This window comes from Sycon ciliatum, chromosome 4 (assembly GCF_964019385.1).
Source record: "Sycon ciliatum chromosome 4, ocSycCili1.1, whole genome shotgun sequence".
Lineage (NCBI taxonomy): Eukaryota > Metazoa > Porifera > Calcarea > Leucosolenida > Sycettidae > Sycon > Sycon ciliatum.
The window spans coordinates 7,190,162-7,208,898 of NC_088646.1; the positions used below are offsets into that span (position 1 = coordinate 7,190,162).

The 18,737-nt window shown below is 46.8% G+C and overlaps 3 protein-coding genes across 4 annotated transcripts; 1 reads left to right on the plus strand and 2 right to left on the minus strand.

Moving 5' to 3' along the window:
* The first annotated feature begins 1,410 nt into the window (after positions 1-1,410).
* On the plus strand, positions 1,411-1,875 carry LOC135813388 (protein PAXX-like). Its single transcript, XM_065326486.1, has one exon. The coding sequence runs from the start codon at positions 1,411-1,413 to the stop codon at positions 1,873-1,875; it is 465 nt and encodes a 154-aa protein (XP_065182558.1).
* A 565-nt stretch (positions 1,876-2,440) lies between these two features.
* Positions 2,441-18,342, minus strand: LOC135814180 (uncharacterized). Of its 2 annotated transcripts, none has more exons than XM_065327262.1 (13): positions 18,169-18,341; positions 15,954-16,198; positions 15,226-15,450; positions 13,583-13,869; positions 12,547-12,658; positions 11,446-11,623; positions 10,783-11,018; positions 10,014-10,046; positions 9,173-9,295; positions 6,523-6,570; positions 6,147-6,278; positions 4,425-4,538; positions 2,441-3,545 (listed from the first exon to the last, which is right to left on the minus strand). In XM_065327262.1, exons 1-13 carry the CDS (start codon positions 18,257-18,259, stop codon positions 3,255-3,257), a joined length of 2,115 nt encoding a protein of 704 aa, XP_065183334.1. In that variant the 5' UTR covers positions 18,260-18,341; the 3' UTR covers positions 2,441-3,254. The 2 variants fall into 2 exon arrangements, with proteins under 2 accessions (XP_065183334.1, XP_065183335.1); XM_065327263.1 differs by lacking the exon at positions 2,441-3,545 and adding an exon at positions 4,196-4,242 and having other exon boundaries at positions 18,169-18,342.
* On the minus strand, positions 6,638-8,486 carry LOC135813602 (uncharacterized). Its single transcript, XM_065326682.1, has 2 exons — positions 7,292-8,486; positions 6,638-7,193 (listed from the first exon to the last, which is right to left on the minus strand). The coding sequence occupies exons 1-2, from the start codon at positions 8,420-8,422 to the stop codon at positions 7,191-7,193; spliced, it is 1,134 nt and encodes a 377-aa protein (XP_065182754.1). The 5' UTR covers positions 8,423-8,486; the 3' UTR covers positions 6,638-7,190.
* Positions 18,343-18,737: the final 395 nt, after the last annotated feature.

Sequence of the window (18,737 nt, forward strand, 5' to 3'; positions counted from 1 at the left end):
CGACACGCACCTGGCGCATGGCTACATTTCTCAAATAAATCTGATTGAGGGTGGAGAAATCTGAAAGGCAAGACAATTTCATGAAATTCTGCAACAGCAACATGCACAGAATGGCCTCCGTATAAAAAAGTATCACCACCACTGCTCACATGTTTCCCCGCAGAAGAACATGCATTGTGCTAGTGCCATTTTCTGCAAGAAAAGGCTTGCACATCAATGCGTATAATATGGTATTGATATGATGTGAAGGCCATCATTTACATATTGATATAGGGCATTCCATTGATTGGTACATGGTGACAGAAAAAAACAAAAGAAATTATAGCAATAAAAACTGCTTTATGGCAGTTTTCTAAAAAAAGTTATTGTGTTCTAGTCCATGGTCCCCGTCTAAAAAGTAAGAAATTAACGAAATGTGATAGCTGAAAATTATAATTTCACACAAAACCTCACAATAATCACACACAGAATGAAAAGCTACATGCAGAAGACATTTTCCCCTCGTGATCCTCTTTCCTATGCATGCATGTTGCCAATTGTTGGTGCAGTACAAGTTTAGTGTTGAAAGCAGCATTTCAAGTGTTGTGATTATTGTGAGGTTTTGTGTGAAATTATAATTTTCAGCTATCACATTTCGTTAATTTCTTACTTTTTAGACGGGGACCATGGACTAGAACACAATAACTTTTTTTAGAAAACTGCCATAAAGCAGTTTTTATTGCTATAATGTACTCTTGATGCAATGCATGCTAGCCCATATATGGGGAGCCTGGTGTAGCGGTCCTATATTGCGCAAGGCGGCCGGCGCAAGTCGACGTAAAAAAGTCGTTGGTTGTTGCGCCTTCGCGACGCTGCCCCCTGCGCGAATTCGGGGAAGCCCCTCGCAGAAGTTTCGTTTGAACGAGTTGATTATTCGCCTGGGCCCTGTTTCATGTGTTTGGCTGAGACTATTAATTTTCTTGGCAAGGCAGTTCCAGGTAGTTGTCTGATCTAGCTCTGGCACTGTTTATTGCCTTTCTTAGTGCATTTAGAACATTGAAAGTTCCTATTGTTGGTATAATTTGAGCAACGAAGTAGAATGGAGAATGTCTGCGAGACACCTTCATAGTAATTATTAGGAGAGAATTTAGAATTTTATTGACATCTAGAGATATTAATTTTGTGTTCCATCACGTGTAGTATTAACTTAGAGAGACATTAGAATATTATCAACTATAATACTGGCAATTGAGAGACCTTGCTATGGCATTTCGAGAAGTCCTGAGAAACGCTGCCATATTGGATTTGTCGTGTTCACTGCAAGAAGACGGGGTAAAATACGTTGCATTCACCAGTTTTGACGAACACACCAATGGAGTGCAGTTGTGTGTCACAGATGGGAGGAGGACGTGGAGCAAATGCTATGATGAAATGGCTCTGCTGGAATGCCAGGAGTCGTCCGGCGCATTGCCCACTCTGGATGCGCTGTTGAGTGACTTCAAGGCAGGATTTGACTGCAATCAGGCAAAACTGTCTGTCTTGCCGCAGCAAGCTACACTCACTGTGTCAGGCAATGTGAAGTTTGAGCTTCCTGAAGCTACAGTCCACCGTGGTCACGTTCTACTGCAGGAATTTGTGATCGGCGCTGCAGGCAAAGTAGACCGTCTTGGAGCCGAGCTGACTGCTTGCAAGCGCAGGGTGGCCGATCTCGAGCAGCAGAAACGCGATGCTTCCCACGCCATGTCCTCGGCAGCATCAACAAGCGCTATGTATGAGCCAGAGCTGAAGAAAGCCAAGACGGGACCGAAAATGAAACGACAGGAAGGCAGGAGCTTGCTCAACCCGAGCAGTCGGAAACGAAAGGCAGCCAGTGGTGTGGTGTTTGATGAAGAATAGGTCTGCCAAATACATCTTAGATTATAGTACTGGGTGAGACAGCTTCCTTGAGACACTTTTTACATATGTCAGACTGCCCAGAGCTTCAATGCTCACTTCAAACCAGGGAGTAGTACAATACCATGTATTGCAATACTCCCTGCTTCAAACCATGAAATCTATGCGAATAGTCATATCTCCAGCTAGCGATACCTGCTGGGCTTCGGAATCTTTCAAACATTGTCTCAGGATTATTTCTAGGAATCAAAGAGTTGGTTTTCTCACACATGGAAGCCTCACTTACGAAACTGAGAACAGAAAAGTAGAAATTAACCAGTATTTCCCCTTGTCACTGCTTATTGCTGGAACTTCCCATAGAGTTTGTCTGCATGATGCTGGTCATCTGCTTGCTTGGCATTTCTGTATCGTTTCATTTTGATGTTTACTAGTACATGTATTTTTACCAGATGGGATATCTGCTTGATTCTCCCTCAGAGGGGAAACCCCACAACTACATTGTGTTGATTGTGTTAGTAACTATGGTAACTACTGTAGTGCTAGTGAACAGGTGATGGCAACTCCCCGGTTTGAAGTGAAGCCACGTCTATTTACGAGTATGCATAACTTGTTTTCTGATGTGCTACATGTGGCCTGAATCATGATGTGCCATTTGCACAATAGTGCATGGACTTCCTGGCTTATTACCGCCAAATCATACTCAGAATGTGCACGGTGAAAATTAGTACATTGCCTGAGAATAAGTACAGGGAGAGGTACTCGGATTGAAAACCAGCATGTGCTTATTTATGGGCTTTTTAGCGTAGAACCTAACTTTGCTGGATTGGAGGTACATACATACTAGCCACAGTCTAATGTGTGTACAGCTTGAGAAACACCAAATGGGGTTTCTATGTCCAGATGCGAACAGGAGGCCAGCTGCACAGGTTGTGATCACAGTCCTGCTAGCAGTCGCGCAGCACTGCACATGTTGTGATCACAGGACTGCTAGTCCTAGCAGGCGTGCAGCACTGCACAGGTTGTGATCACAGTAGTACTGCTAGCACGCCTGCAGTGCAGTGCGGTCTGAGAAGTACAATGCCGTAGTAGTAGTAGTAGTGACCAACGCACTGCACTGACTATACTCTGAGCTGCCCAGTGCATACACTTACACTGTGCACCAGGCACTGGGAATTTGTGTCAGCATCAAGGGGAAATCTTCTCAAAGTTCTAAAACTGGATGTGTTCCACATAGAGCAAGTCGTACGGCCGACATGGCAGTTGGAAAGAGTGCTGAACACTTTAAAACGTCTTTCCTGGATAGGCACGGTGACTGAGATGCACAGCAGTGACCTTGCCTAGCATAGTAGTGATGGTGCACAGTGGAAGGAACACTGACATCATTACACTTGTACAATCCCGTCGGACATGACATGCCAGTCGACCGTGCCTTTCCTGTCCAGACTCTCCAGATTGTCTGGGTCCGGTATGGCCTTTTCGCCATCCACCAGCACATCAAACGCACTGCCAGTCATCTTGTCCTTGCTAAAGCGTAGCCCGTAGACTTCGTAGAGCCACTCGACGAGGTAGTCTTTGTCAGAATCTTGCCTCCATGCTGGACCGTGCTCTTCACGATAGACGGATGTTGCCCGCAGCCGCTTCCATGCCTCTTCTTTCAAATCATTGTGTTGGTTCTGGGATAACAGCCATCAATGAGTACATACACATAATTATACATCCACACGTAGCACACATACACCCGCAGATATAATATTAGTGTTTGGCGAGTGTCTGCACAATGCAGTATTCAACATATTCAAGCACTCATAGGGGGCCGTCCGTAAATACATGCACCAGCATTTTCTCTCGAAACGAAACATCATTCGTTGGGAATAGGGTGGGGTGAGATGGGGTGGTGCTTGTTCACTTCAAGAGGTGCATGGGGAGAAATCCATTAGAAGGGCAACCGCCAACTTGCCAAGTCCCTCGCCTGAATCAAATTCATTCAGCCACTCCAATGATGGCGATAATAGCAGCCATCTTCAAGGCTCACGCAGCAGGGGGTATGCCCTGAAATGTGGGGTAGACCATAGTGCCATCCTCAAGACTCACGCAGCAGCGGGGTATGCCCTGAAATGTGGGGTAGACCATACTGCTGGTGCAGCACATTTAAAATTAATTTAATGATAGCAATGAAGAATACCAGTTCCGTGGTCATCCTACACAACAACAAAGTCTCAAAACAGCATTATTCATTGCTATCATTAAATTATTGTCTCCACGTCGCTTATTTACATTAATTAATTTATTTATTTATACAACATCTCCTGGCTCACCGTAAGACTGCCAATAATGAGAATGAGATGACGGATGGCAACCAAACATGGCTCACTAAAAATTACATTTAAAATGAGAGGGAAAGGAGAGAAGAAGAAGAGAACGAGAGGTGACATCATGTGCAGTCGATTGTGTGCTGCTACGTGCAGTGAGCCTGGCATCAAGGGTTTTCTAAGATGCCAGTAGGCGCATGGAATTTGTCCAAAAAGCGCAAAGAGTTCTTATCACAGGCTCACCTCCATCTCTCCCTTGCGGATCTTCATGATGAAGTCACGGTCCTGACCAGTGCAGATGACACGGGGTGCTTCTCCACGAATCATGCTTTCCACCTGGTCCAGCTTATGGAATACCTAAAACAATGTACAGGGCAAAAACCCAACAAAGTACAAAGTACAGTGAACTTCGGTACCAGTATAACATGCTCCCAATGGTCGTAAATGTGTACTTAATACTAAAGTGAATAGCCGAAACGCTGTACAGTCAACTTTGCGTATAACGACACTCGGCGGGGCATCAGAAAAGTGTCCCTATTCGCAAAGTGTCCTTATACCCGAAGTCTCGTTGTATGTACCGGTATGCAGGTTAGATGGGACTTTGCTCTGGGCATGGAAATTCTGTCGTTATTCGCGAATTGTCGTTATATCCGCAGTCGTTATTAGCGAAGTTGACTGTACATGATCCAAGATCAAACTGACCAGCATAGTGCATGTATATATGCAGGGTCATAAAAACAGTACATGGGAACTGTGATAAGACGTACTCGCTTACAGTCCATTTCAAAACTATAGACGCGTACCTAGGCAAAAACCGTTATGCCAGCATCTATACCACATAAAATCTGTGATCACTTTGTGCATAAATTTTTCCAAATTGGGCGTCTGTTATCCAATCCTTTAGAAACTATATGAGAGTAATTGCGGAGCGATCCTGAGCAATATTCCGAAAACTATTCTCAAAAAGTTCCAGCCAAATTTGAAATATTTCAAAAACCCTACGCGTCTATAGTTTTGAAATGCACTGTAGAAGCAGAACATTGCACATGTACATGTATGTACATGTACCTAGGCTGGAGTATCTATCAAGCTGTTTCCTATCCGAGTATATTACAATACATACAGCAATACACCTGCACCCCGGCCAATGTTTGTTCATTACTAAGCAAGAGTATTCAACAACCCAGCCTTCTCTGATGCGGTCTCAATGAGCAAAGCAGCTGTCCGAAAGGAATTTCAGTACTCAGAAGGAGCCTCTTGCTGCTGTGGGAAGCATGTGTGGTCAGCTGCACAGCGCAACGGTGGTGTAGTCAAGTGACACAGAAAAAGCAAGAGAACGTGCTACAGATAATTATAGTGAGTTCTACTGTACTTTATAGCCCATAGTATAAATCACGGTGTATTCGCTGGATACAAAATACAGATAACACAAACTCCCGGTATTGAGAACATAATTATGCCATTGGTCCCTTGGTGCTCGTCCTAAAGAGGTTTGACTGTTAGTGTATGCGATACTGTGTTCAGGGTACTTAACACCGTAGTGTCTTGTATACAAGCCTGTCTCATTGTACTTGTAGAAGTCTGTTTTTGAACACAAGCCTGATTTCCAAGATGCACTGTCGGCACATTAGCCTGGCTTTATAGTGGACATACATACTTTGAAGTAGAAATACCTGATTAGAATAGAAACCAGGCTTGCAAAGAAGCCTAGCACTGACTTTGGCTTCTACAGGAATAAGACCGGCTTTTTAAGTTTATACGCGACATAACGGTACTGAACAGTTCCACTCAGTGACTGTAACTAGTTACACACACTGGCTACAGTACAACATCTCTGATCGGGTGACATTGCTTGACTTTGTCCGGTTCCACTCCGCTCTGTTTTCTTTGCACACACACACACGCACGTACGCACACACGCATCCCCCCCCCCCCCCACACACACTTGCAAGATATATGACTCACTTGGTAAAGACATTTGTGAGCAGGAATGCTGGGACTTTCTTCGTCCAGCTGATGCAGGAAGGACTTGGTAAACTTGCGGAAGTTGTCAATGACCGTCTCCGACATCATCTTGTCACGATTGCGACGAAGCTCCTACAAAAACCGGAGAAAAAAATACCCAGCTATGTGAATGTCTGTCCTTTGCAATTTACACAATAGAATGACACGATGGCTTAGTACATTATACACATCTACCTTCTCGATGGATACATGCATGCACGAGTAAGTTCCTAAGCAGAACAGAAGCAGTCACGCATACCATCGTGTCATCATGCATGCACACTTCCCATGTTGCAATCAAGAAAAGAAAGACAGAAAGAAAGTGACCCGTTTCTACCTGGAATAAAGGGTGTTCATACAGTAGATCATCCTCATGATACAGGATCTGAAGGACGACAACAAAGAACAGAACACATGAACTGATAGTAACATAGCAGACACAGTCAACTACAAATACATTATTTTAGAGAAAGAAAGAGAGAGAGAGAGAGAGAGAGAGAGAGAGAGAGAGAGAGAGAGAGTAAGTTACATTTATAAAGACAGGTAAGTCTAACAAATGAGGACTGAGACCTCTACAACAGGGTTTTTACGCCTGAAAGCAGGTGCATGATTTAACAAGCAGGTTGTCAGTCTAGATTTTATGCGCAGATGGAGAAAAAGCGCAGAATTTTTGTAATGAGATGAAAAGCAGAAATAATAAGAAATAATAAGAAAAGATGAAATGAAAGCCTGCTCACAACCCCGCCCAGCCTTGCGAACTGGGTATGGTGGATTAAGAACCCGGTTCAACGCTCGAGCAAGCGCTCTCCACTCAAGGTGTTCACAGCAACTGATAGGAACTCATATGGGGAAATTATAGAAAAGAAATAATAAGATAAAGAGAATAAATTTCAACGCACCTCAATAAACGGAGCCCCACATACAGTACCTCAGAAAAGTGGATCTTCCGACCAGTGTTTTTGTTGACGCCGCAACCAGATGATGTAGCTGCTTCGCAGAGACGTCTTACTGCACAAATTACAAATAAATTTTATTCTTCGATTAGAAAATCCAAGCGCTTTCAGAGCCCTCCGAAGAGAGTCCGGGATGAAACCACGCACACCTACCTCAACCGAAAAAGAAACGACCTGCCACCCGTTTGCTCGGCATTGATCGGCCAGATCCGCATACCGCCTGTCCTTCCGCGAGTTACTGACACTGAATCTGTCCTCAGCACAAACTGTCAACTCCATCCAGAATACAATCCTACGACTCGTAGAGTACAGAACTATATCTGGTCTTAGGGTGGTAAGTGCAACACAGCTAGGGAAAGAAATCTTTGCACTAACTGAGTCGACAAGAAGTTTCCAGTCTGAGGCCGCTGACAGGAGATCAGTCGTAACCAACTTTCGTCTGGGCTGAACGCGAACTGGCTTCTCTCCCGCCTTGCAAAACGAGATGAAGTCAAGCTCATTTGAATTTTCGGTTTGTACGGTGTTTGCAGCAGTGCGGATTCGAATCTCCTCACGCATGTTCCTGACGATGACCCCGAGTACGTTGTCGTGCCTCCAGGTGTAACGTCCCTGGTCCAGCGCTACGCGACAAGCGCCAAGCACGTGGCGCGTAGTACAGGCCCAGGTACGGCACAAACTACAGTACGGATCCACTACGGTGTTTCCCCAACGGCGTAGGTTCGTCGGAGAAGGTAGCACGTCGAGGGTTGATGCGAGAAGAAATTTCAAATCCTTACCAGTACCACCGTACAAAAGGGATTTCCACGAGAGGTCCTGCCACATCACCGATGTCCACTCCAACCACTTGCCTTGCACCTGAAGAGTCTTCAGCCTCAAAATCTGCTCCTGCGCGTTGATCTCCTCAAATGTTTGAAGGAGATCCTTCCTCGGGGGTTTGGAATGCTGCTTCGGAGCAGGAGCACCCAACCCTGCACGATGACTTGAAGATGACGGTGGACGGAGAGTCCCTGAACCTACTGATGCCTCTGCACACTCCAGCTCTATTGTCGCCGCATATCGCTTTGTCAGCTTCGCATCCTTACTCCGACGCAGAGTGTACAGCGCCCTCATGCGCGCGTCCCCACTCGATCGAAGAATGTGCCATTTGATGGACTGGCACTTTTTCCACACCGTAGGAAGGTAGTGGAGGCGTAAGCCAAAGCGTTTGCGACTGCCAATAAAAAGAATGGCAGAGTTTGCGCATCGAGGTAGGCCTGACCATTTCTTCAGAAATGGTAAACACATAAAGTGCAGTTCACGTACAAAACCTTGTGTGAGTTCAAGAACCTGGAAAGACCAAGAAAGCTTGGGCACTACAAGATGGTGGTAAAGCCATAGCTTGTGGTGGTCTTGAAGCCAAGAGCCATCGAGAGAGAGAGAGAGAGAGAGAGAGAGAGAGAGAGAGAGAGAGAGAGAGAGAGAGAGAGAGAGAGAGAGAGGGAGAGAGAGAGAGAGAGAGAGAGAGAGAGAGAGAGAGAGAGAGAGAGAGACAGAGACAGAGACAGAGAGGGAGAGAGAGAGAGAGAGAGAGAGAGAGAGAGAGAGAGAGAGAGAGAGAGAGAGGGAAAGTGAGAGAGAGAGAGAGAGAGAGAGAGAGAGAGAGAGAGAGAAAGTGAGAGAGAAGAGAGAGAGAGAGAGAGAGAGAGAGAGAGAGAGAGAGAGAGAGAGAGAGAGAGAGAGAGAGAGAGAGAGAGAGAGAGAGAGAGAGAGAGAGAGAGAGAGAGGGAAAGTGAGAGAGAGAGAGAGAGGGAAAGTGAGAGAGAGCACACCTTGTAGTGCACTATACTGTAGTACATTACAATAACATACATGGACGCACACATGGACGCACACACGGACACACATACATATGCACACACATGCACACACACACACACGCACACGCGCGCACACACACACACACACACACATGCACACACACACACACAAATATACACATGCACACATGCACGCACGTGCGCGGGCACACCCACACACAGCAGTGCAGGTACGCACCTGATACCACTCGACGGCCCCTTTCAACAGCATAGTTAGCAGCTTTCTAGCCTCCCAGGCGGCAATGACGGAGAGATCTGGGTCGCCCATTCTTGCAGCTTGAGCCCGGAAATCAAGTACATCCTGGCGCGGCATGAAGGAAGAATGGTAGAGGCAGACAAAAAGAAGCATGAGTAATAACTACACAAGTTTCTACAGGGCAAACTAGGTGCAGTATACAGCCAGTGAGTACCTCACGGCTAACAGTGCATGCAGACCAGGGAGTCGGAGCATACGCGGAGAAGACACAGGCAACTGCAACGCTAAATCCGGTGGGTTTTGACCCCGGGCTGCCCGTTGCAATCACCCTTGGGGCAAGGCCGATTTATACAATGCTTGCATATGGCATCGCCTGTCTGGGCTGCACGTGGGGTCAGCAGGTCAAGGCCGTGATGGCGATTGTGAATTTCATAGAGTATGGATTACGTACAGCTTCCAAATCCAGGGTCGAAACGCATTATCGTTTTGAGTACTTTGATCTTTTGTTGTCTCCCTGTACAGCTCCCTGATGCAGACGGTATGCTCTACAGTGAAAGCATGATGTATCCTCTTTCCATCCCACTTTAGGAGACCAGCTTAGCCGTTAAATGGCAGCTGTATGTCCAAGTGTGTGTGTGTGTGTGTGTGCGTGTGTGTGTGTGTGTGTGTATGTGTGTGTGTGTGTGTGTGTGTGTGTGTGTGTGTGTGTGTGTGTGTGTGTATCTGCATGTGTGCGTGTGGGAGACAGACAGACAGACAGACAGACAGACAGACAGACAGACAGACAGACAGAGAAAGAAAGAGTGTATCAAGCTTAACTCACCACTGACTTGCGCTGCAGCTTGCGAATGATTGTCTGCAGTGCAGTGCAGTGCAGGAAAGGAACAGAACAGATTGGCCATGGCAGCATCAAACTCCAAATTATACATTTTGATGGGGAAAGGCCATCGATATGGAATATGGCGTTACTACAGTCAGACCTCGCTTAACCGCACACATCCGTTTTCCACAAAATATCCGGATAGGCGAGGGAACCGGATAACTGAACACACATACTGTATACGCTTGTGGTACATCAAAATGGGCGGCATCGTACATACATGTATATGGATCCCATGCAGAACAACCAGCGTGCACAATATGTAAAACAAGCGAGAAAAACGACAAGTACATGCAACTGAGTGCTCTCCACATGCATGCAGCAGGTCAAGGACCTCATTTGTTTGTACAACTCCCTGATTCTAGCTTCTGCAAGCCACGTGCAACCGGATGCGACGAAGCTTTTTGTACATATTTCGACCAGTTTGTACACAAAATCATGCACCGGTATGCGGATCGCGAGGTCCGATTATGTTGTATGCGTAACGTATGATGCACATCGGTAACCAGCGATTTTCTTCCGGATGGCGAGGGATCCGGATAAACGAGGTCTGACTGTACACGTATCTCCACAAAAAATGACAAAAGAATAGTAATGTTTCCACTGAAACTCGCCCAAAGGGTGCCCCCGATAGAGCGAGGTGCCCGAAACTTCGGGGTTTGGATAGGCAAGGTATGAGTGTACATGTAGACAGTCGTGGAACGCAACTCACCCGCAGATCAGGATACCTGAAGATCAGGCAGTAGTCTTCATCGCTGGTCGGCAGTTCCAGATTGTACAGCTTGGAGCCGGACAGTGTGAAGCACATCATGTTCTCCGGAGAGATAATGCGAAACGGCGAGCTGTCGTCTTGGCCGGGCCGAGAACGGCCACGGCGGCGGTCCATCGAGAACGGCTTCTGAAAGCGCTTCAGCAGGCCAGCGGCCTTTTCAATGCCATCCGCAGTATCTGAGCACAGTCAGAGGCAAAGATGCGGCCACAGTCTTCATTACACACACACAGGAACAAAAACAAATTGAAGTGTTTTCTTTTCTTTTTACACTAAACTTCTCGGGCAGAGAGGGGATGCCACTTACAATTGAGTGTGATACTGTATCCTACTGATGTGACTGATGATTTTTTTCTTTCTTTCGTATCTGGCTTGCAAGTGTTGAGTTTCGGAGAGAACAGAGCAGTACGAGGCAGGTGGCCTCTAATTTCCTAATATCCTACTTTAATATGTGAATATTATTGAAACAATACGGTTCAAATCTGAAAATAGGGGTGCAACTTATAATCGAGTGCAACTTACAATCGGGAAAATACGGTATGTGTGACCTGTACAACATGGTACAATGTAGGTCCAAGCTACTTTAAAACACCTTTGCCCACTGACCATGGATTCTGGGCGTTGAAATAATGTTCGATGAATAGAAGTTTCCAGCCAGCAAGTTGAAAGCAGTGCGCAGGTAGAAAAGCGTCGGGTAGCCAACCTTGTCGACGTTGAGCAATATATCCAGCCAGTCGTACCAGTTCTCCAACTCCAGCATCAGCTCTGTCCTTCCAAACTCCGTCTACACGCACAGGAGTGCAAGGATAGCAAGAACACAACAAGCAGCAGCAGCTCAACTGTGTAGTTTAAACTAGTTTTACTAGTTTAGGGGCCGTCCGCAATTACCGATCTTTACACGAAACAAAAAAAAGTTTCTACTAGAGAACTCTGGTGTGGGGTAGTGCCTTTGTCATTTGCACTACCAAGAGTACATAAGTCATAACCCCCAAGAGCATGGAGCTACTCGCACGGCCTCTATCCAGTGCTACGACGGCAGAGTTTCACATCACATGACATCATGGTTCAACGGGTTATGTTGGTAAACAGTTCAAACTGACCAGCACAGAGTTGTTTCCAAAGCCAAGTTCCATACAACCTTATATGGTAATACCTATCGTGTACGACAATGTATGGGGTACAGATAACTGTGTGAGTGTGTACCCGGTCCGTCATGTGATGTGAAACTCTGCCGTCGCAAACCCCATAGACTTGAGTTGCACTCTTGAGGTTAAGTCCTTTTGGCAGCACATGCACTGCACTGACTTCTTAGCTTGAGCACTGACTCTTGGCAGTACATGCACTGCACTGACTTCTTAGCTTGAGCACTGAGTCTGGAAAGGTACACCTGGACCAAGCCTGCCTTCTGACTTCGAGAAACTCATTTGTATTCTTGCTGCCACGTTCGGCCTCATTTCCATGTGCAAAACTGGTGAGTTCACAGGGATGAAACAGTACTGTCGGTAGAGTGATTATTGGATTTTGTTTGTATCATCAGGGGCAAAACAAAAATGTGTATGCACGCCTGACTCACATACCTTTAAAAAACCTACTACTCGTACATGGACAAGAGTTGCAATATGTTAAACTCATAGAGATTTCACAATGTCCAAATCCTATTTTATAGGATTTTGGCGAGCACCCGAACGTATTCAGCATGTCCCTTACCTTGAGCTTCTCCACTACGACCAACTCCTCTTCTTGACCTTCCTTTGTGAAGTCAGCCCAGGAGGTGCGTGGCGGGAGCCCGCTGAGGCTACGGTCAAGTATGTTCTTCAGCCTGCACAGACACAAGAGCACATTGATGAGCTTGGTATGCCGGTATATGCAGAATCACTACAAGAACACGGCGAATTGCATCCTCTAGACAGATGAAATACTGACCAAACTAGAGTATTTTAAAAAGCGCACCGCACACTCTTTACCATTCGTTCAACAGAGCTTACATACAGCATGACACAAGCAAGCAAGCGGGCATACACGCACGCATCCACATACACACGCACACACACACACATACTCATGCGGACACACGCGTGCACGCACGCACACACACACACACACACACACACACACACACACACACACGCACACACACACACACACACACACACACACACAAATACTAGTAAATAAAAAATAACAGCTGCAATAAAATAGCATAAAACATGGGAACAGCAGCAGCCAGTACAGCTGGTAAAGCATTGGCCAGATCACTTTTCAGTGCAACAAACCTGTCTTCAAACACTGAAGGCAGAACAAAGTATAAAAGGTAGGGGATCGAGACCTCGAGTTGTTCGCTTCATGAATGAGTTGAAACATGTTGACGCACTCTGGAAATGGCGGGCATTGGGCAGTGAGATGTGTCACCTTAGAGTTAGACTCTGGCCGCCAGGCGCTGCTGCTGCATGCAATAGTCTATTGTAGAATAGCTGTGGATGACACAGTTCCCTACATGTACACACCGCTGCGTGCAATAAAATAGATGTGGCTGACGCAGTTCCCTACACGTACACAGCGCCGCGTGCCCGAAACAAAAGCCCTCATTAACACAGTAGGCTGTGTCTATCCACTACGTGACAAAATAGTCTCTCCGCCCTGCACGCAAATACCCATGACAGGAGCTACGGCATTAGTCACTAGGCAGTCAAGCCAGCACAAGACTAACAGGTTACTGTTAAGTCGTCGCTGCATGGCATCTTACCATCGTGCGTTGCACAGCTGCTCCACTGTGGTGTCGTCTCGCTCATTGAAGGCGCCTTTCGACCAGCCGCGCTGGAAGGTGCTGTTCATCACCGCGGCAGTCGCTGAATGCAGGAAGGCAGCAGGGTACAGGGAGCGCGGGTCCTTAACGGAATCGCGCAGTTTTCTGAAGTCCGGGTCGGAGTAGATGATGCAGTCGGAAGATGCAGCAAAACTCCTCACCGGGAAACTGACACCGTCAAACAGGTGCTCGTGAAACTCCATAAATTCGTACACGTGCAGCCATTCCTGGAAAGATCATCCGACATACATGCATACACATACATACACATACTTGGAATTGTACTTGCTCACAGCCAAAACTGGCCACGTGGGGCTCCCCGGGAGAGGGGAAAGAGAGACTCAAAAGGAACCTTAGAAATATGACTCAACATACACGTACACAGACACACACACAGACAGACAGACCTCCTGGTCCTGGTCCTGGTAAACACTGCCATTACGGTCACGTGTCCCCTTACGGGGCCGACAATATAGAACGACGAGCGGGACCATGTTCGAGAGAGCCATCTCCAGCAGCTATGGATCTGGCTTATCATCGGAAACGATTCCTCTCACGGCTGCCGCTAGAAGTGGTCCATCACTCTCCACAACAGAGCGAACATTCCATGAGCCAACGCTCAGAGTCGTTCCAAGTCGTCGTCTTCGTGCGGTAGTTTGCTCCACTCGCGGGCTTGCAAAGCCTCGCGAAGGACTCCGAGGTGGGGGCGACGAGGAGAGTGTCGGCATCGTAACTATCCGACCAAGTCTCCTGTCGGTGAATACCCCACCTCAGGCACTGTTGGCCTCACACACACACACACACACATACACACAGACAGACAGACACACACACACACACACACACACACACACACACACACACCAAACACCCCACACATACACACACAATGGGTGATCGGTCCAGTGCGTTGCCCTTCTTCTCGAGGGAGCACTCGTGAAACAATCAACGGGGAAGCCTTTCTACTGCAGAGAAAGAATCCAGCCGCATGAATATAAAAGCATGTGCCGCGTTGCCATAGCAATGCTACGAAAACTGGACGTCGCAATGGTCTGAATGTCACCAAACCAGTGTACCCTTTAAGAATGCTGTGGGACAGTGTGTGATACATACATGTACTTCAGTACACAAAATGTTATCAGCTCGTACGTCAAAACGCATACTAGATGGTGCAGTATGGCTAAGATGATTCGATATGAAGACCCATTCTACACTAGATATCTTGTACAGCAGCTCAAAGCCAAACCTACATGCTTCAGTGCGAAGAAATTACTCGAAAAGCAAACAGAGCCGCGCACACAGGTACGAGCACTCACGCGCGCACACAAACACATACACACACACACACACACACTCGCAAGCATCTGCACACACGCGTACACATGCACGCATTTATCTCTCCGGTATGTGTGCAAGCCGTAATGGGGGGGGGGGGTATTCTATCACACCTGTCAAAGACAGCCAGACCATTCTCCAGCACTACCAAGGGAAGATATACACCAGTACAACAACTACTTGTGCAGCAAAGGAGCTTGTGAAAAAAACACGGGGGAAAAGGAGTTAAAATCACAGACAACACTTACATCCAGGACATACATACGCGGTAGCTGCTCCCACTTGTTGCGGAACTGACCAAAGAAGCTGTCGTCAGTGCTCACATACACAACGCACAGGCGATTCCTGGCATAGCGTTCCTTCGGGGGCAGATGAGCGTGCGCGGCGGTGTACATTGGACAGCAATCCAGGCTGGCGTACAAGAAGCGCTTAGATGCCGGTCCATCGAGCACTCGGTGCAGTGTTTCTTGCAGCTAAGCCAAGGACACACGACAGTCGAGGAACAGGGAGCTTGAAGTGAGCACTCAGCCAAACACAGCCTCAGAGTTGAAGCACTCAAATAGTCCCGCTGGCGGGATTTTACGGTACAACACGGCTGCATGGGTTGTCACGGCCACAGCAATGCTCACTCCAGCTGCCTGTATGAGCATACTGCACTGGGTCCAACCAGTACTGTGGGATAAATTTAGTCTTGAAAAATACCTTCCACTCCTGTTGCTTTCTCACTGCCCAAGTGAATTTTTGAAATGAATATAACAGAATTTACTGCCAAAAGTCTAAACTTGAAATTAATTGAATTAAACTTTTGCCGTGACAGAATGAGATGAGTGTGGACTGTCTAAGAATGTGTGGATGGTTGCAACGGTGCCTCGGCTTGGGTCACAAAATCCCTGCCCTTCACACGCGGCCACAATCACATTCAGTTACAGGCAAGATTGCTGCAATAACGTGTTCTACAGCTACGACGTAGACAAACCTCTGTACGCTCCGATGGCGACAGTGAAAGTGGTGAGTTCGACTGGACAATTTCCCGAATGCGCGCGACATCTTCAATGCGATCGTGCAGGACGGGGATTTCGTCGACATCGTCCACGTGTAGGCGCCGCACCTGTATAGACACGGCGCTGCCGCGTAACCGTGATGCAGCAGATGCCCGTGATGATGCTGTTGGAACGCATGCTGCGTGTGCAGGCTGCCGGCATGCTGACCCAACGTACTGAACTGCAGACACATAACAAAGAGCCAGTGTCCATAAGAGCACAAACTCAACTCAAACTCCTCCATACAGCTGTTTCGATCAAGCATATCTCATCAGTGGAAGTCGTATATAGGATACTGACTGGCTAGAACTTGTGAATAGCACTATTTTATAGAGAGAATAACTGAAAATGAGACGTGTGATCCCACGCGTTGAGGTAACATAAGTGCTAACACAGGAGCAAGATGACCTTGCCACGCGTAAGTGTACTGCAGACATGCAGACATGGATGTACAGTCAGACCTCGCATAACCGCACACATCTGTTTTCCACAAAAATATCCGGATAGGCGAGGGAACCGGATAACTGAACACACATACTGTATATGCATGTGGCATGTCAAAAGCAGTGACATCGTACATACATGTAGACGGGTCCTATGCAGTACAACTATCGTGCACAGTATGTAAAACAAGCGAGAAAAATGACAAGTGCATGCAACTAAGTCCTGTCCACATGCACCCAGCAGGTCAAGGACCTCATTTGCCGGTACAACTCCCGGATTCTAGCTTTTGGAAGCCACATGCAACCGAATACGACGAAGCTTTTTGTACACATTTTAACCAGTTTGTACACAAAATCATGCACCGGTATGCGGATCGCGAGGTCCGGTTATGTTGTATGCATAACATATGCTGCACATCGGTAACCAGCGATTTTCTTCCGGATGGCGAGGGATCCGGATAAACGAGGACCGGATAAGCGAGGTCTGACTGTATGTGATACAGTCATACTGTAGGTGCCATAGAGATCCTCGCACTCTGAAATGGCACCCTGAATATTGGGGTGATGGCTCAGACTTTCAGCTCTCTAGATAGTGCTACACCGTGTTCTAGCTATTCAGTATACTAATAGGACCATAACAAAAGGGATCGCCTCATTCGGACCTGACTCGTGTGCCAGGTATGGAAGGGGAGAGGGGGCTGAATAATATACATTTGTGCACACACAGAGGCCTTTTGCCTATTGGGATGACTGCTCCACTCGGAGCAGGTGATGAATGAAGAGGTATGGACATGTACTTGGAAAGTGAGAACTTCTGCTCTTGCTTTTACAGATCCTGGCACAAAGGTAACGAACGAGAATTCATTTCATCCTCATGTGTAAAGTGCGAACGGTCTCTATCCCCCCCCCCCCCAGTACAGCGATAGTCCAGACCAGGGAGTCGTAGTACCTGGGAGACAGCACACGGGCGACTGTTATGTGAAACGATGCAGGGTTTGCTCCTGGGCTGCCCATTCCAGTCGCACACGAGGCAGGGGTACCGTATTTTCCCGAGAATAAGCCGCACTGTGACTAGAGTATAAGCTGCACCCAGATGTTTTGTCACGAAATACAAAACATCTACTCTATTTATCACCATAAATTTGACCATCGTAGTATAAGTCGTACCGACTTTTTGGGGGGAGCATTGCTGGTTGTTAAAGTGTGGCTTATACTCCGGAATACACGGGAATTTATGTATGCTTTCATAATTCGCCATTGTTGGTCTGAGCTGCACATGGAGTCAGCAGGTCGCAACCGTGATTGCGATTGCATGGTTCATAGAGCCCGGATCACGTAGAACTCTGAATCCAGGGTCGAACGCACATTGTCGTTTCCGGCACTGTGATCTCAAGTCATCTCCATAGATGCTACGAATCTCATGGTGTCCACTGACTACGTACTAAACTAGTATTGCCCCCCCACAGCCCGGCCCCGGCCCCTCCTCAAACAATACTTCTACAGTTCATGGTAGTGTTGTAGTATTTCTGAAGTATCATAATTGAGTACGTACTGCTTGGCATACAAGATGATCAGCATGAGAACGGAAGAAGCATTAGCAGCATGATACAATCCTTGTATCCCCAGTCTATACCCATAAATTTGACTACGACTTTGGTGCAAATTCAAATTTACTATTTAATTCAAGAATTGGTTCTATCTGACCAACCTGGCGTAGGAGCACCAGAGGAAGAAATGGTTGTCCAATAGCGTCGCTGTGTCCGCAAGGGCATTAAGCCCAACTTGGGATAACGCCACATACCTACAAAGGACTACATACATTAGTTATCGAAAATACTAGTATGCAAAATAATTAATTGATTCAAACCAAGAATTTTTGTGTGGTGCAGGACCTGCAGGTTGAGCAGAGAGCATGCATGAGCTGAGATGAGACAGAGTTGTGTTCCATCACGTGCATGCATGTGTGTCGTGTAGTAGACATAGCCCGATTTTGCTAGCAATTCTGCTGGCAAAATATCGAAGAATTTTGACGAGAGAATTTGCTGGCAAAATGGAGCAAAATATCGGTATGTTCGCTGGAAATTGGGAGATTTTACACTTATACGGTGCATGTGACTCATTTTCGTACATTTTTGCCAACACGTGACTCATTTTTTCTCATTTTTGCCAACACGTGACCCACTTTCGGTCAGTTTTCCTACACGTGACCCAAATTTGGCCTTGCATTGGAGCAAAAAGGGAGCAAAATATCGAGTGACCTGGCAAAATGAAAGCAAA

Bases quoted from the DNA above. Each gene is read 5' to 3' on its own strand.
- LOC135813388 (XM_065326486.1), top strand. From the start codon at position 1,411: ATGGCTCTGCTGGAATGCCAGGAGTCGTCCGGCGCATTGCCCACTCTG.
- LOC135814180 (XM_065327262.1), bottom strand. From the start codon at position 18,259: ATGTGGCGTTATCCCAAGTTGGGCTTAATGCCCTTGCGGACACAGCGA. The intron at 6,571-9,172 runs GTGCGTACCTGC...GTCGTCCTTCAG, and splicing joins GGGCCGTCGAGTGGTATCAG to ATCCTGTATCATGAGGATGA. The intron at 4,539-6,146 runs GTGAGTCATATA...ACATTGTTTTAG, and splicing joins CTCACAAATGTCTTTACCAA to GTATTCCATAAGCTGGACCA.
- LOC135813602 (XM_065326682.1), bottom strand. From the start codon at position 8,422: ATGTGTTTACCATTTCTGAAGAAATGGTCAGGCCTACCTCGATGCGCA.